Source organism: Oncorhynchus tshawytscha, linkage group LG10 (genome assembly GCF_018296145.1).
Source record: "Oncorhynchus tshawytscha isolate Ot180627B linkage group LG10, Otsh_v2.0, whole genome shotgun sequence".
Taxonomy (NCBI): Eukaryota; Metazoa; Chordata; class Actinopteri; order Salmoniformes; family Salmonidae; genus Oncorhynchus; species Oncorhynchus tshawytscha.
Genome location: NC_056438.1, coordinates 10,410,094 through 10,433,089, shown reverse-complemented (window position 1 = coordinate 10,433,089; position 22,996 = coordinate 10,410,094). Strand labels below are relative to the sequence as shown.

The window sequence follows — 22,996 nt, the reverse complement described above, 5'->3', positions numbered from 1 at the left end:
GAGAGAGAGAAATACAGAGAGAGAGAGAGAGGAATACAGAGAGAGAGAGAGAGAATACAGAGAGAGAGAGAGAGGAATACAGAGAGAGAGAGAGAGAGAATACAGAGAGAGAGAGAGAGAGGGAATACAGAGAGAGAGAGAGAGGAATACAGAGAGAGAGAGAGAGAATACAGAGAGAGAGAGAGAGGAATACAGAGAGAGAGAGAGAGAGAGGAATACAGAGAGAGAGAGAGGAATACAGAGAGAGAATACAGAGAGAGAGAGAGAGGAATACAGAGAGAGAGAGAGAGAATACAGAGAGAGAGAATACAGAGAGAGAGAGAGAGGAATACAGAGAGAGAGAGAGAGAATACAGAGAGAGAGGAATACAGAGAGAGAGAGAGAAATACAGAGAGAGAGAGAATACAGAGAGAGAGGAATACAGAGAGAGAGAGAGAGGAATACAGAGAGAGAGAGAGAGAGAATACAGAGAGAGAGAGAGAGGAATACAGAGAGAGAGAGAGAGAATACAGAGAGAGAGAGAGAGGAATACAGAGAGAGAGAGAGAGGAATACAGAGAGAGAGAGAGAGAATACAGAGAGAGAGAGAGAGAATACAGAGAGAGAGAGAGAGGAATACAGAGAGAGAGAGAGAGAATACAGAGAGAGAGAGAGGAATACAGAGAGAGAGAAGAGGAATACAGAGAGAGAGAGAGAGGAATACAGATAGAGAGAGAGAGAGGAATACAGAGAGAGAGAGAGAGGAATACAGAGAGAGAGAGAGAGAGGAATACAGAGAGAGAGAGAGAGAATACAGAGAGAGAGAGAGAGGAATACAGAGAGAGAGAGAGAGGAATACAGAGAGAGAGAGAGAGGAATACAGAGAGAGAGAGAGAATACAGAGAGAGAATACAGAGAGAGAATAGAGAGAGGAATACAGAGAGAGGAATACAGAGAGAGAATACAGAGAGAGAATACAGAGAGAGAATACAGAGAGAGAGAGAATACAGAGAGAGAGAGGAATACAGAGAGAATACAGAGAGAGAGAGAATACAGAGAGGAATACAGAGAGAGAGAGGAATACAGAGAGAGAGAGAATACAGAGAGAGAGAGGAATACAGAGAGAGAGAGAATACAGAGAGAGGAATACAGAGAGAGAATACAGAGAGAGGAATACAGAGAGAGGAATACAGAGAGAGAATACAGAGAGAGGAATACAGAGAGAGAGAGAGAGGAATACAGAGAGAGGAATACAGAGAGAGGAATAGAGAGAGGAATACAGAGAGAGAGAGAGAGAGAGAGGAATACAGAGAGAGAGAGAGAGAGAGAATACAGAGAGAGAGAGAGAATACAGAGAGAATACAGAGAGAGAGAGAGAGAGAGAGAGAGAGAGAGAGAGAGAGAGGAATACAGAGAGAGAGAGAGAATACAGAGAATACAGAGAATACAGAGAGAGAGAGAGAATACAGAGAGAGAGAGAGAATACAGAGAGAGATACAGAGAGAGAGAGAGGAATACAGAGAATACAGAGAGAGAGAGAGAGGAATACAGAGAGAGAGAGAGGAATACAGAGAGAGAGGGGAGAGAGAGAAGGAATACAGAGAGAGAGAGGGGAATACAGAGAGAGAGAGGGGAATACAGAGAGAGAGAGAATACAGAGAGAGAGAGGAATACAGAGAGAGAGAGAGGAATACAGAGAGAGAGAGAGGAATACAGAGAGAGAGAGAGGAATACAGAGAGAGAGAGAGGAATACAGAGAGAGAGAGAGGAATACAGAGAGAGAGAGAGGAATACAGAGAGAGAGAGAGGAATACAGAGAGAGAGAGAGAATACAGAGAGAGAGGAATACAGAGAGAGAGAGGAATACAGAGAGAGAGAGGAATACAGAGAGAGAGAGGAATACAGAGAGAGAGAGGAATACAGAGAGAGAGAGGAATACAGAGAGAGAGAGGAATACAGAGAGAGAGAGGAATACAGAGAGAGAGAGGAATACAGAGAGAGAGAGAATACAGAGAAGAGACAGAGAGAGAGAGAGGAATACAGAGAGAGAGAGAGGAATACAGAGAGAGAGAGAGAATACAGAGAGAGAGAGGAATACAGAGAGAGAGAGAGGAATACAGAGAGAGAGAGAGGAATACAGAGAGAGAGAGAGGAATACAGAGAGAGAGAGAGGAATACAGAGAGAGAGAGAGGAATACAGAGAGAGAGAGAGGAATACAGAGAGAGAGAGAGAAATACAGAGAGAGAGAGAGGAATACAGAGAGAGAGGAGAGCGAGAGAAGAGAGAGTTTACCATTAGAAATTAATAATGTGTTTACAAAGAGACAACTTCTAGCCAAAACAGCATTCTTCAATTTAAATCAAGAGAAGAGGAGAGTGACAGAGACAGGCAGATGGAGAGACAGACAGAGAGCGAGACAGAGAGGCTGTGTGTGCCTCGATCTAGGTTGGGCAAAACTAAACATGGCGGTGTTCGCCTTAGCAATATCACTGGAATAAAGACCTCCTCCATTCCTGTCAGTATTGAAAGAGATCATGATACCTCACATCTCAAAATAGGACTACTTAATGTTAGAACCCTCACTTCCAAAGCAGTTATAGTCAATGAACTAAATCACTGATCATAATCTGGATGTGATTGTCCTGACTGAAAAATGGCTTAAGCCTGATGAATTTACTGTGTTAAATGAGGCCTCACCTCCTAGTTACACTAGTGACCATATCCCCCACGCATTTGAATAGTTACTGTTTACAGGCCTCCTGGGGCATCTACAGCGTTCCTCACTGAGTTCCCTGAATTCCTATCGGACCTTGTAGTCATGGCAGACAATATTCACATTTTTGGTGACTTTAATATTCACATGGAAAAGTTAACAGACCCACTCCAAGGCTTTCGGAGCCATCATCGACTGGACCTAGTTTTGTCCCGTGGAATAAATATTGTGGATCTAAATGTTTTTCCCTCATAATCCTGGACAATCGGACCACCATTTTATTACGTTCGCAAACACAACAAATAATCTGCTCAGACCCCAACGAAGGATTATCAAAAGCCGTGCTATAAATTCTCAGAAAACCCAAAGATTCCTAGATTCCATTCCAGACTCCCTCCACCTACCCAAGGACGTCAGAGTACAAAAATCTGTTAACCACCTAACTGAGGGACTAAATTTAACCTTGCGTAATACCCTTGATGCAGTCCCACCCCTGAAAACAAATAACATTTTTCATAAGTAACTAACTGATTTGCCTAGTTAAATAAAAGGTTAAATAAATAAGAAACTAGCTCCCTGGTACACAGAAAATACCCGAGACCTGAAGCAAGCTTCCAGAAAATTGGAACGGAAATGGCGCCACACCAAACTGGAAGTCTTCAGATTAGCTTGAAAAGACAGTACCGTGCAGTACCGAAGAGCCCTCACTGCTGTGCGATCATCCTATTTTACCAACTTAATTGAGGAAAATAAGAACAATCCAAAATGTATTTTTGATACTGTCACAAAGCTAACTAAAAAGCAGCATTCCCCAAGAGAGGATGGCTTTCACTTCAACAGTGATAAATTCATGAACTTCTTTGAGGAAAAGATTATGATCATTAGAAAGCAAATTACAGACTCCTCTTTAAATCTGCGTATTCCTCCAAAGCTCAGTTGTCCTGAGTCTGCACAACTCTGCCAGGACCTAGGATCAAGGGGGACACTCAAGTTTTTTAATACTATATCTCTCGACACATTGATGAAAATAATCATGGCCTCTAAACCTTCAAGCTGCATACTGGACCCTATTCCAACTAAACTACTGAAAGAGCTGCTTCCTGTGCTTGGCCCTCCTATGTTGAACATAATAAACGGCTCTCTATCCACCAGTGTGTACCAAACTCACTAAAAGTGGCAGTAATAAAGCCTCTCTTGAAAAAGCCAAACCTTGACCCAGAATATATATATATATATTTTTTAAAGCCTATATTGAATCTCTCATTCCTCTCAAAAATGTTTGAAAAAACTGTTGCGCAGCAACTCACTGCCGAGGCTCTGCATCGGTTTGGCCCTGTCCGGGGATATTGTCAGACGGGGCCACAGTGTCTCCCGATCCCTCCTGTCTCAGCCTCCAGTGTTTATGCTGCAGTAGTTTGTGTCGGGGGGGTCAGTCTGTTATAGCTGGAGGATTTCTCCTGTCTTATCCGGTGTGAATTTAAGTTTCTCTCTCTGAGCGAAATAGAGAGAAGAGGATAATGCCTCAGGACTAACTGGCCTGATGACACCTTGCTGTCCCCAGTCCACCTGGTCATGCTATGGAACCCTGAACTGTTCACTGGACGTGCTACCTGTCCCAGACCTGCTGTTTTCAACTCTCTAGAGACAGCAGGAGCGGTAGAGATACTCTGAATGATCGGCTATGAAAAGCCAACTAACATTTACTCCTGAGGTGCTGACCTGTTGCACCCTCTACAACTAATGTGATTATTATTATCTGACCCTGCTGGTCATTTATGAACATTTGAACATCTTGGCCATGTTCTGTTATAATCTCCACCCGGCACAGCCAGAAGAGGACTGGCCCACCCCACATAGCCTGGTTCCTCTCTCGGTTCTGGCCTTTCTAGGGAGTTTTTCCTAGCAACAGTGCTTCTACACCTGCATTAGTTGCTGTTTGGGGTTTTAGGCTGTTTTCTGTACAGCACTTTGAGATATCAGCTGATGTAAGAAGGGCTTTATAAATACCACTGACTGATTGGTTGATTGGTTGATTGAGGGGAGAGGGATGGAGTGGGATATGTATGAGTGTTTGTTCTCTGGCCTCTAGTGGTGGAGTGATGCAAGTTGGCAGAGCTAGAGATCTCCTGTCAGTCATTCCCTGGAAATGGAGATGTCTTCACACACAAGGGTGTTAAACTCATACCATTTTTATTGCATTCAATGTTTATAAAAATACAGAATTGCATTAAAAAAAAGAATACCCAGCCAAAACCTTTGTCTCCACTATATATGGTTGACAAGTTCCAGAATATTTCGTCAGAGAGTGTAGAATGATCAGAGTGAATAGAATGTCATTGTGATGACGGGCATCATCATAAGAGGTCATTGCTCAATAGAACTCTACGTTCCAACGTCAACTGACATACTAGCTAATGGCTGCAGGCTCCTATGTGACGACATATGCTTTTCTAAATGAAATCCACGGAAAACTAAACTACATTGGGTTTATATAATTTATTAATTTACAAAGCAAACAGACTGAATTTCCAAATCTACCCTCCCCAAAGACGATCTTTTCATGGCGTATTTCTGAATCTCTGTCTTTAAAATGTCAATAGAAACAGCCCCTCACCGTTGATTGACTGGGGTTGGAGGAATAGAAAGCCTCAGATCTGGTGGTGAAAATGACGAGGGTATCAAGTGGACTTTGATTGGTCCAAGCCGTGGAAACACCTCCAAATGTTACCACCTCCCAATGCCGAAAAATGGAAGAGGTAGAACCAAGAGCTGGGCAGTTTAAACTAGCAACGGCCTCAACCCCAACAATAGCTTCAACTTGCCCAAATCCTCTCAGATCTCCACGTATGCAAAGGGCCTAGGATGTAGGGGTTGATTTAGGACCAGGCTGTACAGTAACCACTACTTTCCTTACTCACCCGTTGTGTGTAACCAGACACTGTCTGAGTCCCAGCTTCCTGAAGATGTCCACAGCTATCGCCATGGGGGTGTGGTCTGTCACAGTGAAGGGACTAAGGTCCAGGATACCTACAGCATAGAACATAATAACATACAAACATACCGTCATATAGAAACATACCGTCTGAGTGTGTGTGTGTGTGTGTGTGTGTTCTTACCTCGTAGTTTGACGACAGGGGGACCGGAGAAGGGCTGGGGGGGCACGTGTTCCAAGAAGAACACTAACGAGGCACTGACCACCCCATCCTGTCGCTTACGGGCGTTGTCTAGCGGGGGAGTAGAGGGAGGGAGGGAGGCAACGCGGAGGGAGTTATTCATAGCTGCACACAACTATACTATACACTGGGTGGACAAAACATTATGAACACCTGCTCTTTCCATGACAGACTGACCAGGTGAATCCAGATTAAAGCTATGAACCCTTATTGATGTCACTTGTTAAACCCACTTCAATCAGTGTAGATGAAGGGGAGGAGACGGGTTGAAGAAGGATTTTTAAGCCGTTGAGACATGGATTGTGTCTGTGTGCCATTCAGAGGGTGAATGGACAAGACCAAATACTGAAGTGTCTTTCAACGAGGTATGGCAGTAGGTGTCAGGCACACCGGCTTGAGTCAAGAACTGCAACGCTGCTGGGTTTTTCACGCTCAAAAGTTTCCTGTGTGTATCAAGAAAGGTCCACCACCCAAAGGACATCCAGACAGCTTGATACAACTGTGGGAAGCATTGGAGTCAACATGGGGGGACAGGTCCCTGTGGAACGCTTTCCACACCTTGTAGAGTCCATGCCCCAACGAATTGAGGCTGTTCTCAGGGCACCACTGGGGGGTCTTCTTAATGTTTTGTACACACAGTGATATGCAAAACACACACTGACTTGTAATTTATAATGGGCCTCAGACAGACAGACCTGAAGATCACACATTAACAGACACACGTTAGCAAGTACAGGTCAGACACACAGTCTAACCTTGATACACCTTATTGTCAACTATGTCCATTGGCAAACACACACACCCTGTGGCACTGATTGGCAAACACACTATGCAAACAGAGACCGAGAGAAAGGCAGAGAGACCGAGAGAGAGGCAGAGAGAGCGAGAGACAGAGACCGAGAGAGAGGCAGAGACAGAGAGAGAGACAGAGAGAGAGACAGAGAGAGAGAGAGACAGAGAGAGAGACAGAGAGAGAGGCAGAGAGAGAGGCAGAGAGAGAGAGAGAGAGAGGCAGAGAGAGAGAGAGGCAGAGAGAGAGAGAGAGAGAGAGAGAGAGAGAGGCAGAGAGAGAGAGAGAGGCAGAGAGAGAGAGAGGCAGAGAGAGGCAGAGAGAGGCAGAGAGAGGGAGAGAGAGGGGAGGCAGAGAGAGGCAGAGAGAGGCAGAGAGAGGCAGAGAGAGGCAGAGAGAGAGAGAGAGAGAGGCAGAGAGAGAGAGAGAGAGGCAGAGAGAGAGAGAGAGAGGCAGAGAGAGAGAGAGAGAGAGGCAGAGAGAGAGGCAGAGAGAGGCAGAGAGAGAGGCAGAGAAAGAGGCAGAGAGAGAGAAAGAGGCAGAGAGAGAGAGACAGAGAGAGGCAGAGAGAGGCAGAGAGAGGCAGAGAGAGGAGAGAGAGAGAGAGAGAGGCAGAGAGAGAGAGAGAGGCAGAGAGAGAGAGAGAGAGAGAGAGAGAGAGAGAGAGAGAGAGAGAGAGAGAGGCAGAGAGAGAGGCAGAGAGAGGCAGAGAGAGAGGCAGAGAGGCAGAGAGAGAGAGAGAGAGAGGCAGAGAGAGGCAGAGAGAGAGGCAGAGAGGCAGAGAGAGAGGCAGAGAGGCAGAGAGAGACAGAGAGAGAGGCAGAGAGACAGAGAGAGCGAGAGACAGACAGAAAGAGAGACAGAGGGAGAGACAGAGAGACAAACACAGACACAGATAGTCACATATAGACAGAGATACTCACCTAGAGATATGACCAGGTCCCTCCTCAGTACAAAGCCCACTAGTCTCTGAGACTCCTGTGACACCACCACGGGGAAGCCACTGTAGTCAGTGTCTGCTATCACCCCTTCTATCTCCCCTACACTCATGCCCTCCTGAGTGAGCACGACTAGGAGAGGGTCCGACTGCCTAGGGCGCATCACATCCTGAGCCAGGGTCTGAGAGGAGTTAAGACAGGATCAGAGGAACCTCAAAGCTCTATATAGGCTAAATGAAAGACAAGCAAAAGGCTACTTTTCCAACATAAAGCAATCTTACTTTGTTAGGATGAGAATTAGCAGATGGAATCTGTGATTCATGCTCCCTGACGAAAATAAATGAATATAAAGACCTTGTGCCCATACTCCTCTTTGGTTTCCAGGAAGGGATAACCGTTGAGTCTGATGTGGGCTTCGTAGATCCCCTCACGCCCCAACGCGTCCGCTACCCACTTAGAGGTCATGATCGCAGCCATCAGAGGAACAATGTACTCCAGACCGCCCGTCAGCTCAAACATGATGACCACCAGCGATATGGTCATACGGGTGACACCACCTGGAGGGAGGGAGACGGTATTCGTCAAAGACAGGGAGGGAGAGGGTATTCATCAAAGACAGGGAGGGAGAGGGTATTCATCAAAGACAGGGAGGGAGAGGGTATTCGTCAAAGACAGGGAGGGAGAGGGTATTCGTCAAAGGGGGAGGGAGAGAGGGATGGGACAGTATCTTGGAAGACACTTCTGACGACTACATACTAAAAAGGAGCACTATAGAAGTGTGATTTGAACCGCTAAGATAAACCCCAGACATACAGCAACCCCACCGTAGTGGTCTAACCCCACCATAGTGGTCTAACCCCACCATAGTGGTCTAACCCCACCATAGTGGTCTAACCCCACCGTAGTACCCTAGTGACCTCCTCACCTAGACAATGCAGCCAGCCCCACCATAGTACTGTAGTGACCTCCTCACCTAGACATACACCAACCCCACCATAGTACTGTAGTGACCTCCTCACCTAGACATACAGCAACTCCACCATAGTACCCTAGTGACCTCCTCACCTAGACATACATCAACCCCACCATAGTACTCTAGTGACCTCCTCACCCAGACATGCAGCTGCCCCCACCATAGTACTGTAGTGACCTCCTCACCTAGACATGCAGCTGCCCCCACCATAGCGTAGAGCCCTGGTGTGATACAGTCCGCCCCTGATGAGCACCAGCCCTTGACGATGAGCCAGTCATGATGGTTCAACGCCATCTGTTCCATGGCAACTCCCAGCAGTCTGCCTACTATCGCCCCTACAGCCATACTGGGGATGAAGAGACCGGAAGGGACCTGGAGAGATGAGCATGGAACCAATTGTCAAATAATGATTGTCCTTCTTGCTGTTACTAGTGTCCTAGCCACGGGGTGGTCTAAGGCCACCAGAGACTCTGGGTTCGAGCCCAGGCTCTGTCGCGACAGATGTCCTTGTCTCATCGCGCACCTCCTGTGGAGGGCCGGGCGCAGTGCGCACCAACCAAGGTCTCCAGGTGTTTCCTCCAACACATTGGTGCGGCTGGCTTCCAGGTTGGATGCGCGCTGTGTTAAGAAGCAGTAACTTGGTTGGGTTGTGTTTCGGAGGACGCATGACTTTCAACCTTCGTCTCTTCCGACCCCGTACGGGAGTTGTAGCGATGAGACAAGATAGTAATTACTAACAATTGGATACCACGAAATTGGGGAAAAAAGGAGGTAAAATAAATAAATAAGTAAAACAAGATTTTTTTTAAAAATGTATCATCACACAACCCACCTATCCCACACCTACCTTCATGCCGAAGGTAACCACAGTGACCAGCATCTTGAAGAAGAGTGCCAGAGCCAGTTGCCATAGCGCTGTGTATACACCTGGTCCAGCTGGCCTATCAGGGAGTGTGTTACTGAACGCCCTATCAGCGAGGCTGGCACTGAACACACCAGAGTCAGACCTGAAGGAATTAAATAAGTAAATATTAGTTGACAATGTTTAAAACACACACTTCCTCCCCCAGTTAGTACCTGTTCTCAGAGCTGTTGTAGTCACACAGCTGTGAGGAATCCAGTAGAGAACAGTCATTAAACAGTTCTGAGATCAGTTCTGACCCACTCATCCTGGTGTAACTGTTAGGGAAGGAGAGGAGGGCTGTGATTCCAGTTACCACCAAGACCTCCAGCACCGGGTAGTGGCCCAGACGAGTGGTCTTACCTAAGGAGGAAGTCCATCACTTCATTATTGTGACAATTAATAAATCATTCAATCAGCTAGTCAATCAAAACTGGAACAGGAGAGAAACAGGCTCATTCATTATAGTCTCTCTCTCATCCCTCCCTCCTACTCACGCCTTCTGCACCAGGCGATATTAGCCCTGATGAAGAGCGCCCCCCAGAGGCCACCGAAGATGCCCAGCAGGGTGAACGGGACCAGCTCCACCATGTGCCAGGGGGTATGGAACTCTACGTAGAACAAGACCAGTCGGCTGTCACCGAACGGGTTGATGGAGCGCAGAGTGAAGGCTGCCACCAACGCGGCGAAGAACGACCTCCACAGAGTCTTCAGAGGGAAGTAGTAGCTCACCTGGGCAGAGGGAGAAGAGAGAAGGAAGTCTCCTTCACGGTCAAAAGGACTAGTTTCAGGCAGTAGTAAGCCTTTGTTCAAGTCCCTTACTTACAGTAACATTGGTGAAATCTCAGAGCTTATACCTGATTGTTTTAATGTTGTAATTCAGGTTAAGAGTTGGACATGGGTTCCCTTACCTCCTCCAGACTGAACAGCACTCCTCCTATAGGAGCGCCAAAGGCCACAGACACGCCCACTGCTGCGGCTGCAGATAACACCTAGGACAGATGGGTAGATCACTATATACTAACACAAAATATTCAGATGAAGGTAATGGAGACAATAAGAGGCCTCTGCACAGTATTGAGATGCAACCATGATTCTAACAAAATGAACAATTATCTATTCCACCTCTACTGAGATGATTCAAACATCCGTCTTTCTCTTCTCTCACCTCTCGTCGTTTTGCTTCGTTCTGTCGGTACTTTGTGAACAGATGACAGAGGATGTTGGCACAGCAACATGCTACATGGACCAGGGGTCCTTCCTTGCCAAGACTGAGACCTGTAGAGACAAAGACAAGACAGTGTTTGTGTAGAGACAGAAAGCGACAGAGAAAGCGAGAGAGAGCGACAGAGAAAGCGAGAGAGAGCGACAGAGAAAGCGAGAGAGAGAGCGACAGAGAAAGCGAGAGAGAGAGCGACAGAGAAAGCGAGAGAGAGAGAGAGAGCGACAGAGAAAGCCACATAGAGAGCGAGAGAAAGCGAGAGAAGAGCGAGAGAGAAAGCGAGAGAGAGAGAGAAAGCGAGAGAGAGAGAGAGAAAGCGAGAGAGAGAGAGAAAGAGAAAGAGAGAGAGAGAAAGCGAGAGAGAAAGCGAGAGAGAGAAAGCGAGAGAGAGAGAGCGAGAGAGAAAGCGAGAGAGAGAGAGAGAGAAAGCGAGAGAAAGAGAGAGAAAGCGAGAGAGAGAGAGAGAAAGAGAAAGCGAGAGAGAGAGAAAGCGAGAGCGAGAGAGAGAGAAAGCAGAGAGAGAGAGAGAAAGCGAGAAAGAGAGAGACAGAAATGAAGAGAGCGAGAGAGACAGAAAGCGAGAGAGAGAGAGCGACAGAGAAAGAGAAAGCGAGAGAGAGAGAGCGAGAGAGAAAGCGAGAGAGAGAGAGCGAGAGAGAAAGAAAGCAGAGAAAGCGAGAGAGAGAGAGCGAGAGAGAAAAGCGAGAGAGAGAGAGAGCGAAGAGAAAGCGAGAGAGAGAGAGACAGAGAGCGAGAGAGAAAGAGAGAGAGAGAAAGCGAGAGAGAGAGAGAGAGAGCGACAGAGAGAGAAAGAGAAAGCGAGAGAGAGAGAGAGAGAGAGCGAAGAGAAGAGAGAGAGAAAGCGAGAGAGAGAGAGAAAGCGAGAGAGAGAAAGAGAAAGCGAGAGAGAGAGAGCGACAGAGAGAAGAGCGAGAGAGAGAGAGAGCGAGAGAAAGCAGAGAGAAAGCAGAAGAGAGAAAGCGAGAGAGAGAGAAAGCGAGAGAGAGAGAGAAAAAGCGAGAGAGAGAGAGAAGAGAGAGAGAGAGAGAGAGCGACAGAGAAAGCGAGAGAGAGAGAGACAGAGAAAGCGAGAGAGAGAGAGCGACAGAGAAAGAGAGAGAGAGAAAGCGAGAGAGAGAGAAAGCGAGAGAGAGAGAGACAGAGAAAGCGAGAGAGAGAGCGACAGAGAAAGCGAGAGAGAAGCGAGAGAGAAAGTAGAGCGACAGAGAAAGCGAGAGAGAGAGAGCGACAGAGAAAGCGAGAGAGAGAGAGAAAGCGAGAGAGAGAGAAAGCGACAGAGAAAGCGAGAGAGAGAGAGAGAGAGAAAGCGAGAGAAAGCGAGAAAGAGAGAGAGAGAGCGACAGAGAGAAAGCTTTAGAGAGAGAGAGAAAGCGAGAGAGAAAGCGAGAGAGCGAGAGAGAGAGAGCGACAGAGAAAGCGAGAGAGAGAGAGCGACAGAGAAAGCGAGAGAGAGAGCGAGACAGAGAAAGCGAGAGAGAGAGAGCGACAGAGAGAAAGCGAGAGAGAGAGAGAAAGAGAGAGAGAGCGAGAGAAAAGCGAGAGAGAGAGAGCGACAGAGAGAAAGAGAGAGAGAGAGCGACAGAGAGAAAGCGAGAGAGAGAGAGAGAGAGAAAGCGAGAGAGAGAGAGAGAGAGAGAGAGAGAGAGAGAGAGAGAGAGAGAGCGAGAGAGAGAAAAGCAGAGAGAAGCGAGAGAGAGAAAGCGAGAGAGAAAGCGAGAGAGAGAGAGCGAGAGAGAGAGAGCGAGAAAGAGAGAGAGAGCGAAAGCCCACATAGAAAGCGAGAGAGAGAGAGAGAAAGCGAGAGATTATTATTATTCACAGAGAGACAGAAAGCGAGAGAGAGAGAAAGCGAGAGAGAGAGAAGAAAGCGACAGAGAAAGCGAGAGAGAGAGAGCGACAGAGAAAGCGAGAGAGAGCGACAGAGAAAGCGAGAGAGAGAAAGAGAAAGAGAGAGAGAGAGAGAAAGCGAGAGAGCGAGAGAGAAAGAGAGAGACAGAGAAAGCGAGAGCGACAGAGAAAGCGAGAGAGAGAGACAGAGAGAGAGAGAGAGCGACAGAGAGAAAGAGAGAGAGAGAGAGAAAGCGAGAGAGAGAGAGCGAGAGCAGAGAGAAAGCGACAGAGAGAAAGCGAGAGAGAGAGAGACAGAGAGAAAGCGAGAGAGAGAGAGCGAAAGCGAGAAGCAGAGAAAGCGACAGAGAGAAAGCGACAGAGAAAGAGAAAGCGAGAGAGCGACAGAGAAAGCGAGAGAGCGACAGAGAAAGCGAGAGAAAGCCGACAGAGAAAGCGAGAGAGCGACAGAGAGAAAGCGAGAGAGCGACAGAGAAAGCGAGAGAGCGACAGAGAAAGCGAGAGAGCGACAGAGAAAGCGAGAGAGCGACAGAGAAAGCGAGAGAGCGACAGAGAAAGCGAGAGAGCGACAGAGAAAGCGAGAGAGCGACAGAGAAAGCGAGAGAGCGACAGAGAAAGCGAGAGAGCGAGAGAAAGCGAGAGCGACAGAGAAAGCGAGAGAGCGACAGAGAAAGCGAGAGAGCGACAGAGAAAGCGAGAGAGCGACAGAGAAAGCGAGAGAGCGACAGAGAAAGCGAGAGAGCGACAGAGAAAGCGAGAGAGCGGAGAGAAAGCGAGAGAGCGACAGAGAAAGCGAGAGAGCGACAGAGAAAGCGAGAGAGCGACAGAGAAAGCGACAGAGCGACAGAGAAAGCGAGAGAGAGCGACAGAGAAAGCGAGAGAGAGCGACAGAGAGAGCGAGAGAGAGCGACAGAGAAAGCGAGAGAGAGCGACAGAGAGAGCGAGAGAGAGAGAAAGCGACAGAGAGAAAGCGACAGAGAGAAAGCGACAGAGAGAAAGCGACAGAGAGAGAGCGACAGAGAGAGCGAGAGAGAGCGACAGAGAGAGAGAGAGAGCGACAGAGAAAGCGAGAGAGAGAGAGAAAGCGAGAGAGAGAGAAAGCGAGAGAGAGAAAGCGAGAGAGAGAAAGCGAGAGAGAAAGCGAGAGAGAGAGAGAAAGCGACAGAGAAGAGAAAGCGAGAGAGAGAGAGAAAGAGAAAGCGACAGAGAAAGCGAGAGAGAGCGAGAAAGCAGAGAGAGAGAGAGAGAGACAGAGCGACAGAGAAAGCGAGAGAGCGACAGAGAAAGCGAGAGAGCGACAGAGAAAGCGAGAGCGACAGAGAAAGGAGAGCACAGAGAGAGCGAGAGAGACAGAGAGAGCGACAGAGAAAGAGCCTACAGAGAGAGAGAGCGACAGAGAGAAAGCGAGAGCGACAGAGAGAGAAGCGACAGAGAAAGAGAGAGAGCGACAGAGAGAGCGAGAGAGAGCGACAGAGAAAGCGAGAGAGAGCGACAGAGAGCGAGAGCGACAGAGAGAAAGCGACAGAGAGAAAGCGACAGAGAGAAAGCGACAGAGAGAAAGCGACAGAGAGAGCGACAGAGAGAGAGCGAGAGAGAGCGAGAGAAAGCGACAGAAAGCGAGAGAGAGAGCGACAGAAAGCGACAGAGAAAGCGAGAGAGAGAGAAGCGAGAGAAAGCGAGAGAGCGAGAGAGAGAAAGCGAGAGAGAGAGAGAGAAAGCGAGAAAGCGAGAGAGAGAGAGAGAAAGCGAGAAAGCGAGAGAGAGAGAGAGAAAGCCAGAGAAGCTCTGAGCGAGAAAGCGAGAGAGCGACAGAGAAAGCGAGAGAGCCGACAGAGAAAGCGAGAGAGCGACAGAGAAAGCGAGAGAGCGACAGAGAAAGCGAGAGAGCGACAGAGAAAGCGAGAGAGCGACAGAGAAAGCGAGAGAGCAGAGAGAGCGACAGAGAAAGCGAGAGAGCGACAGAGAAAGCGAGAGAGCCGACAGAGAAAGCGAGAGAGCGACAGAGAAAGCGAGAGAGCGACAGAGAAAGCGAGAGAGCGACAGAGAAAGCGAGAGAGCGACAGAGAAAGCGAGAGAGCGACAGAGAAAGCGAGAGAGCGACAGAGAAGCGAAGAGAGCCGACAGAGAAAGCGAGAGAGAGCGACAGAGAGAGCGAGAGAGAGAGCGACAGAGAGAAAGCGAGAGAGCGACAGAGAGAAAGCGAGAGCGAGAGAGAAAGCGAGAGAGAGCGACAGAGAAAGCGAGAGAGAGAGAAAGAGAGAGAGAGAGAGAGAGCGAGAGAGAAAGCGAGAGAGAGAGAGAGAAAGCGAGAGAGAGCGAGAGAAAGAGCGACAGAGAAAGCGAGAGAGAGAGAGAGAGCGAGAGAGAGAGAGAGAAAGCGAGAGAGAGAGAGAGAAAGCGAGAGAGAGAGAGAGAGAGAGAAGCGACAGAGAAAGCGAGAGAGAGAAAGAAGAGAAAGCGAGAGCGAGAAAGCGAGAGAGAGAGAGAAAGCGAGAGAGAGAGAGAGCGAGAGAGAGAAATATTAGAGAGAGAAAGCGAGAGAAAGCAGAGAGAGAGAGAAAGCGAGAGATTAGCCGACAGAGAAAGCGAGAGAGAGAGAGAAAGCGAGAGAGAGAGCGACAGAGAAAGAGAGAGAGAGAGCACAGAGAAAGCTAGAGAGAGAGCGACAGAGAAAGCGAGAGCGACAGAGAAAGAGAGAGAGAGAGAGAAAGAGAGAGAGAGAGACAGAGAAAGCGAGAGAGAGAGACAGAGAAAGCGAGAGAGAGAGCGACAGAGAAAGCGAGAGAGAGAGAGCGACAGAGAAAGCGAGAGAGAGAGCGACAGAGAAGAGAGAGAGAGAAAGCGAGAGAGAGAAAGCGAGAGAGAGCGACAGAGAAAGCGAGAGAGAGCGACAGAGAAAGCGAGAGAGAGCGACAGAGAAAGCGAGAGAGCGCGACAGAGAAAGCGAGAGAGCGCGAGAGAGAAAGCGAGAGAGCGACAGAGAAAGCGAGAGAGCGACAGAGAAAGCGAGAGAGCGACAGAGAAAGCGAGAGAGCGACAGAGAAAGCGAGAGAGCGACAGAGAAAGCGAGAGAGCGACAGAGAAAGCGAGAGAGCGACAGAGAAAGCGAGAGAGCGACAGAGAAAGCGAGAGAGCGACAGAGAAAGCGAGAGAGCGACAGAGAAGCGAGAGAGAGCGACAGAAAGCGAGAGAGCGACAGAGAAAGCGAGAGAGCGACAGAGAAAGCGACAGAGAGAGCGACAGAGAAAGAAGCGAGAGAGACAGAGAGCGACAGCGAGAGAGAGAGCGACAGAGAGAGCGAGAGAGCGACAGAGAAAGCGAGAGAGCGACAGAGAAAGCGAGAGAGCGACAGAGAAAGCGAGAGAGCCGACAGAGAAAGCGAGAGAGCGACAGAGAAAGCGAGAGAGCGACAGAGAGAGCGACAGAGAAAGCGAGAGAGCGACAGAGAAAGCGAGAGAGAGCGACAGAGAAAGAGCCGACAGAGAGAGCGACAGAGAAAGCGAGAGAGCGACAGAGAAAGCGAGAGAGCGACAGAGAAAGCGAGAGAGCGACAGAGAAAGCGAGAGAGCGACAGAGAAAGCGAGAGAGCGACAGAGAAAGCGAGCGAGAGAGCGACAGAGAAAGCAGAGAGAGAACAGAGAAAGCGAGAGAGCGACAGAGAAAGCGAGAGAGCGACAGAGAAAGCGAGAGAGCGACAGAGAAAGAGAGAGAGAGCGCGAGAGAGAAAGCTTAGAGCGACAGAGAAAGCCCAGAGAGAGAGCGACAGAGAAAGCGAGAGAGAGAGAGCGAGAGAGAGAGAGAGAAAGCGAGAGAGAGCGAGAGAAAGCGAGAGAGAAAGCGAGAGAGAGAGAGAGAAAGCGAGAGAGAGAGCCGACAGAGAAAGCGAGAGAGAGCGACAGAGAAAGCAGAGAAAGCGAGAGAGAGAGAGCGACAGAGAAAGCGAGAGAGAGAAAGCGAGAGAGAGAGAGAGAGAGAAAGCTAGAGAGAGAGAGCCAGAGAGAAAGCGAGAGAGAGCGCGACAGAGAAAGCAGAGAGAGCGACAGAGAAAGAGAGAGAGCACAGAGAAAGCGAGAGAGAGAGCGACAGAGAAAGCGAGAGAGAGCGACAGAGAAAGCGAGAGAGAGAGCGACAGAGAAAGCGAGAGAGAGAGAGAGAGAGCGACAGAGAAAGAGCGAGAGAAAGCGACAGAAAGCGAGAGAGAGCGACAGAGAAAGCGAGAGAGAGAGAGAGAGAGCGACAGAGAGAGCGAGAGAAAGCGACAGAAAGCAGAGAGAGCGAGAGAGCGACAGAGAAAGCGAGAGAGCGACAGAGAAAGCGAGAGCCACAGAGAGAAAGCGAGAGAGCGACAGAGAAAGCGAGAGAGCGACAGAGAAAGCGAGAGAGCGACAGAGAAAGCGAGAGAGCGACAGAGAAAGCAGAGAGAGAGAGCGACAGAGAGAGCGACAGAGAAAGCGAGAGAGAGCGACAGAGAAAGCGAGAGAGAGCGACAGAGAAAGCGAGAGAGAGCGACAGAGAGAAAGCGAGAGAGAGAAAGCGACAGAGAGAAGCGAGAGAGAGAGCGCACAGAGAGAGCGAGAGAAGAGACAGAAAGCGAGAGAGAGAGCGACAGAGAAAGCGAGAGAGAGCGACAGAGAAAGCGAGAGAGAGAGCGACAGAGAAAGCGAGAGAGAGCGCGACAGAGAAAGAGAGAGAGAGAGAGAGCGACAGAGAAAGAGCGAGAGAAAGCGACAGAAAGCGAGAGAGAGAGCGACAGAGAAAGCGAGAGGAGAGAGAGAGAGAGAGCGACAGAGAGAGAGCGAGAGAAAGCGAGAGAGAGAGAGCGAGAGAAAGCGACAGAGAAAGCGAGAGCGACAGAGAAAGCGAGAGAGCGACAGAGAAAGCGAGAGAGCGACAGAGAAAGCGAGAGAGCGACAGAGAAAGCGAGAGAGCGACAGAGAAAGCGAGAGAGCGACAGAGAAAGCGAGAGAGCGACAGAGAAAGCGAGAGAGCCGACAGAGAAAGCGAGAGAGAGAGAGCAGAGAGAGCGACAGAGAAAGCGAGAGAGCGACAGAGAAAGCGAGAGAGCGACAGAGAAAGCGAGAGAGCGACAGAGAAGCGAGAGCGACAGAGAGAAAGCGACAGAGAGAAAGCGACAGAGAGAGAGCGACAGAGAGAGCGACAGAAAAGCGAGAGAGAGCGACAGAGAAAGCGAGAGAGAGAGCGACAGAGAAAGCGAGAGCGACAGAGAGAAAGCGAGAGAGAGAGAGAGCACGAGAGAAAGCGAGAGAGAGAAAGCGAGAGAAAGCGAGAGAGAGAAAGCGAGAGAAAGCGAGAAAGCGAAAGCGAGAGAGAAAGCGACAGAGAAAGCGACAGAGAAAGCGACAGAGAAAGCGACAGAGAAAGCGAGAGAGCGAGAGAGAAAGCGAGAGAGCGAGAGAGAAAGCGAGAGAGCGACAGAGAAAGCGAGAGAGCGACAGAGAAAGCGAGAGAGCGACAGAGAAAGCGAGAGAGCGACAGAGAAAAAGAGAGAGCGACAGAGAAAGCGACAGAGAAAGCGAGAGAGCGACAGAGAAAGCGAGAGCGAGAAAGCGAGAGAGAGAGAGCGAGCGAGAGAGAGAGAGAGAGAGAGAGAGAGCGACAGAGAAAGCGAGAGAGCGACAGAGAAAGCGAGAGAGCGACAGAGAAAGCGAGAGAGCCGACAGAGAGAGCGACAGAGAGAGCGACAGAGAGAGCGACAGAGAAAGAGAGCGACAGAGAAAGCGAGAGAGCGACAGAGAAAGCGAGAGAGCGAGAGAAAGCGAGAGAGCGACAGAGAGAAGAGAGCGACAGAGAAAGCGAGAGAGCGACAGAGAAAGCGGAGAGAGCGACAGAGAAAGCGAGAGAGCGACAGAGAAAGCGACAGAGAAAGCGAGAGAGAGCGACAGAGAAAGCGAGAGAGCGACAGAGAAAGCGAGAGAGAGAGAGCGAGAGAAAAGCGAGAGAGAGCGACAGAGAAAGCAGAGAGAGCAGAGAAAGCGAGAGAGAGCGACAGAGAAAGCGAGAGAGAGCGACAGAGAAAGCGAGAGAGAGCGAGAGAGAGAGAGAAAGCGACAGAGAGAAAGCGACAGAGAGAAAGCGAGAGAGAGCGACAGAGAGAAAGCGAGAGAGAGAGCGACAGAGAGAAAGCGAGAGAGAGCGACAGAGAAAGCGAGAGAGAGCGACAGAGAGAGAGAGAAAGCGACAGAGAGAAAGCGAGAGAGAAAGCGACAGAGAGAAAGAGAGAGAGAGAGAGCGACAGAGAAAGAAGAGAGAGCGACAGAGAGAGAGAGCGACAGAGAGAAAGCGACAGAGAGAAAGCGACAGAGAGAAGCGACAGAGAGAAAGCGACAGAGAGAAGCGACAGAGAGAGAGCGACAGAGAGAGAGAGAGCGACAGAGAAAGCGAGAGAGCGCGACAGAGAAAGCGAGAGAGAGCGCGACAGAGAAAGCGAGAGAGAGAGCGCGACAGAGAAAGCGAGAGAGAGAGCGCGACAGAGAAAGCGAGAGAGAGAGCGCGACAGAGAAAGCGAGAGAGCGACAGAGAAAGAGCGAGAGAAAGCGAGACAGAAAGCGAGAGAGAGAGCGACAGAGAAAGCGAGAGAGAGAGAGAGAGAGCGACAGAGAGAGAGCGAGAGAAAGCGACAGAAAGCGAGAGAGAGCGAGAGAGCGAGAGAAAGCGAGAGAGCGACAGAGAAAGCGAGAGAGCGACAGAGAAAGCGAGAGAGCGACAGAGAAAGCGAGAGAGCGAGAGAAAGCGAGAGAGCGAGAGAAAGCGAGAGAGCCGAGAGAAAGCGAGAGAGAGAGAGCGACAGAGAGAGCGAGAGAAAGCGAGAGAGAGCGACAGAGAAAGCAGAGAAGCGACAGAGAAAGCGAGAGAGAGCGACAGAGAGAAAGCGACAGAGAGAAAGCGACAGAGAGAAAGCGACAGAGAAAGCGAGAGAGAGCGAGAGAGCGAGAAAGCGAGAGAGAGAGCGACAGAGAAAGCGAGAGAGAGAGCGACAGAGAAAGCGAGAGAGAGAGCGACAGAGAAAGCGAGAGAGAGCGACAGAGAGCGAGAGAGAGCGCGACAGAGAAAGCGAGAGAGAGAGAGAGAGAGAAGAGAAAGAGCGAGAGAAAGCGACAGAAAAGCGAGAGAGAGAGCGACAGAGAAAGCGAGAGAGAGAGAGAGAGAGCGACAGAGAGAGCGAGAGAAAGCGACAGAAAGCGAGAGAGAGCGAGAGAGCGACAGAGAAAGCGAGAGAGCGACAGAGAAAGCGAGAGAGAGACAGAGAAAGCGAGAGAGCGAAGAGAAAGCGAGAGAGCGACAGAGAAAGCGAGAGAGCGACAGAGAAAGCGAGAGAGCGACAGAGAAAGCGAGAGAGCGACAGAGAAAGCGAGAGAGAGAGAGCGACAGAGAGAGCGACAGAGAAAGCGAGAGAGAGCGACAGAGAAAGCGAGAGAGAGCGACAGAGAAAGCGAGAGAGAGCGACAGAGAGAGCGAGAGCGACAGAGAGAAAGCGACAGAGAGAAAGCGACAGAGAGAAAGCGACAGAGAGAGAGAGAAAGCGACAGAAAGCGAGAGAGAGAGCGACAGAGAAAGCGAGAGAGAGAGCGACAGAGAAAGCGAGAGAGAGAGCGACAGAGAAAGCGAGAGAGAGAGAGAGCGACAGAGAAAGCAGAGAGAGAGAGCGACAGAGAAAGCGAGAGAGAGAGAGCGACAGAGAAAGCGAGAGAGAGAGAGAGCGACAGAGAAAGAGAGAGAGAGAGAGCGACAGAGAAAGAGAGAGAGAGAGAGCGAGAGAGAGAGAGAGAGAGAGAGCGAGAGAGAGAGAGCGACAGAGAAAGAGAGAGAGCGACAGAGAAAGCAGAGAGAGAGAGAGCGACAGAGAAAGAGAGAGAGAGAGCGACAGAGAAAGAGAGAGAGCGACAGAGAAAGAGAGAGAGAGAGCGACAGAGAAAGCGAGAGAGAGAGAGAGAGAGAGAGAGCGACAGAGAAAGTGAGAGAGAGAGAGAGCGACAGAGAAAGAGAGAGAGAGAGAGCGACAGAGAAAGCGAGAGAGAGAGAGAGCGACAGAGAAAGAGAGAGAGAGAGCGACAGAGAAAGCGAGAGAGAGAGAGCGAGAGAGAGAGAGAGAGCGACAGAGAGAGAGAGCGACAGAGAAAGCGAGAGAGAGAGCGACAGAGAAAGCGAGAGAGAGAGAGACAGAGAAAGCGAGAGAGAGAGAGAGAGAAAGAGAGAGAGAGAGCGACAGAGAAAGCGAGAGAGAGAGCGACAGAGAGAAAGCGAGAGAGAGAGAGCGACAGAGAAAGCGACAGAGAAAGCGACAGAGAAAGAGCGACAGAAAGCGAGAGAGAAAGAGCAACAGAAAGCGAGAGAGAGAGAGACAGAAAGCGAGAGAGAGAGAGAGAAAGCGAGAGAGAGAGAAAGCGAGAGAGAGAGAAAGCGAGAGAGAGAGAGAAAGCGACAGAGAGAGAGCGAGAGAGAGAGAGACAGAGAAGAGAGAAAGCGAGAGAGAGAGAGAAAGCGAGAGAAAGCGAGAGAAAGAGAGAGAAAGCGAGAGAGAAAGCGAGAGAGAGCGAGAGAGAGAAAGCGAGAGAGAGAGAAAGCGAGAGAGAAAGCGAGAGAGAGAGAGCGACAGAGAAAGCGAGAGAGAAAGAGCGACAGAGAAAGCGAGAGAGAGAGAGCAAGCAGAGAAGAGAGCAGAGAAAGCGACAGAGAAAGCGAGAGAGAAAGAGCGACAGAGAAAGCGAGAGAGAAGAGCGACAGAGAAAGCGAGAGAGAGAGAGAAGAGCGACAGAGAGAGAGAGCGACAGAGAAAGCGAGAGAAAGAGAGCGACAGAGAAAGCGAGAGAGAGAGACAGAGAAAGCGAGAGAGAGAGAGACAGAGAAAGCGAGAGAGAGAGCGACAGAGAAAGCGAGAGAGAGAGCGACAGAGAGAAAGCGAGAGAGAGAGAGCGACAGAGAAAGCGACAGAGAAAGCGAGAGAGAAAGAGAAGAAAGCGAGAGAGAGACAGAAAGCGAGAGAGAGAGAGACAGAAAGCGAGAGAGAGAGAGAGAAAGCGAGAGAGAGAGAGAGAAAGCGAGAGAGAGAGAGAAAGCGAGAGAGAGAGAGAAGCGAGAGAGAGAGAGAAAGCGAGAGAGAGAGAGAGAAAGCGAGAGAGAGAGAGAGAAAGCGAGAGAGAGAGAGAAAGCGAGAGCGAGAGCGAGAGAGAAAGCGAGAGCGAAAGCGAGAGAAAGCGAGAGAGAAAGCGAGAGAAGAGAGAAAGCGAGAGAGAAAGCGAGAGAAAGCGAGAGAAAGAGAGAGAGAGAGAGAAAGCGAGAGAGAGAGAGAGAAAGCGAGAGAGAGAGAAAGCGAGAGAGAGAGAGAAAGCGAGAGAGAGAGAGCGAGAGAGAGAAAGCGAGAGAGAGAGAAAGCGAGAGAGAAAGAAAGCGAGAGAGAGAGAGAAAGCGACAGAGAAAGAAAGCGAGAGAGAGAGAAAGCGACAGAGAAAGCGAGAGAAAGCGAGAGAGAGAGAGAAAGCGAGAGAGAGAGAGAAAGCGAGAGAAAGCAGAGAAGAGAAAGCGAGAGAGAGAGAGAAAGCGAGAGAGAGAGCGACAGAGAAAGAGAGAGAGAGAGAGCGACAGAGAAAGCGAGAGAGAGAGAGAGCGACAGAGAAAGAGAGAGAGAAAGAGAGCGACAGAGAAAGAGAGAGAGCGAGAGCGACAGAGAAAGAGAGAGAGAGAGAGCGACAGAGAAAGCGAGAGAGAGAGCGACAGAGAAAGCGAGAGAGAGAGCGACAGAGAAAGCGAGAGAGAGAGCGACAGAGAAAGCGAGAGAGAGAGCGACAGAGAAAGCGAGAGAGAGAGCGACAGAGAAAGCGAGAGAGAGAGCGACAGAGAAAGCGAGAGAGAGAGCGACAGAGAAAGCGAGAGAGAGAGCGACAGAGAAAGCGAGAGAGAAAGAGGGAGTGTGCTAGCAATACCAGAAGAGACAGCCAGGACCAGGGTAATTGTCTTGATGATTAGGGTCCATTTCCCCAGGTAGCCTCTAATGATGAACCCAGAGAGGATGGTCTTTATCTGGGGAGACACGAGAGGGGAGAAGGGGTTAGGGTCTGGAGGTCATGGAGAAAACCAAGTGAGGCTTCTGTAGAAGCAAGGAAGCAAAGACATTTGGTTCAAGTTCATTAGGGCACGCCGTAGCAAATCATTTTTCAACGACATATGAAAACAAGTTTATGATTGGTCACATTCAGATCCTTGTTTCAGTCGGTTGTGTTTAAAAACGCTAGAAAACTAAGTGAAAACCCAAACTAACAAAAACTCACCAAAAAGCACAACCAGACAGTTTGCAGAACAAAGATATGCTCACTTGATCACTCCGAGCGAGAAGAACATGTGGTCATCTATTTTAAAAATGGTGTGGTTGTTGCAAAACAGTACCAATGTGTCATTAATGGGTTTTAAAACATCTCTCTTGAAT

The 22,996-nt window shown here is 49.6% G+C and overlaps 1 protein-coding gene across 7 annotated transcripts in view; it reads right to left on the bottom strand.

The window, feature by feature from the left end:
- Positions 1 to 22,996, bottom strand: part of LOC112236788 (H(+)/Cl(-) exchange transporter 5) — a 50,026-nt gene that overhangs the window by 6,419 nt on the left and 20,611 nt on the right. For 5 of the 7 annotated variants that reach the window (XR_006084258.1, XM_042328096.1, XM_042328095.1 and 2 more), the window contains exons 7-17: positions 22,497 to 22,593; positions 10,636 to 10,745; positions 10,379 to 10,459; positions 9,965 to 10,199; positions 9,644 to 9,830; positions 9,414 to 9,573; positions 8,752 to 8,938; positions 7,948 to 8,150; positions 7,579 to 7,774; positions 5,809 to 5,916; positions 5,611 to 5,719 (exon numbers count right to left, since the gene is read on the bottom strand). Coding sequence is in view for 6 of the 7 variants with exons in the window: in XM_042328096.1 (XP_042184030.1) it covers positions 5,611 to 5,719; positions 5,809 to 5,916; positions 7,579 to 7,774; positions 7,948 to 8,150; positions 8,752 to 8,938; positions 9,414 to 9,573; positions 9,644 to 9,830; positions 9,965 to 10,199; positions 10,379 to 10,459; positions 10,636 to 10,745; positions 22,497 to 22,593 (1,673 nt within the window). In the remaining variant the exon portion in view is untranslated. Of the gene's footprint in view, positions 1 to 4,669; positions 5,347 to 5,610; positions 5,720 to 5,808; positions 5,917 to 7,578; positions 7,775 to 7,947; positions 8,151 to 8,751; positions 8,939 to 9,413; positions 9,574 to 9,643; positions 9,831 to 9,964; positions 10,200 to 10,378; positions 10,460 to 10,635; positions 10,746 to 22,496; positions 22,594 to 22,996 lie in introns of those variants that run through there. The other 2 variants (XM_042328093.1, XM_042328097.1) reach the window with 2 other exon arrangements.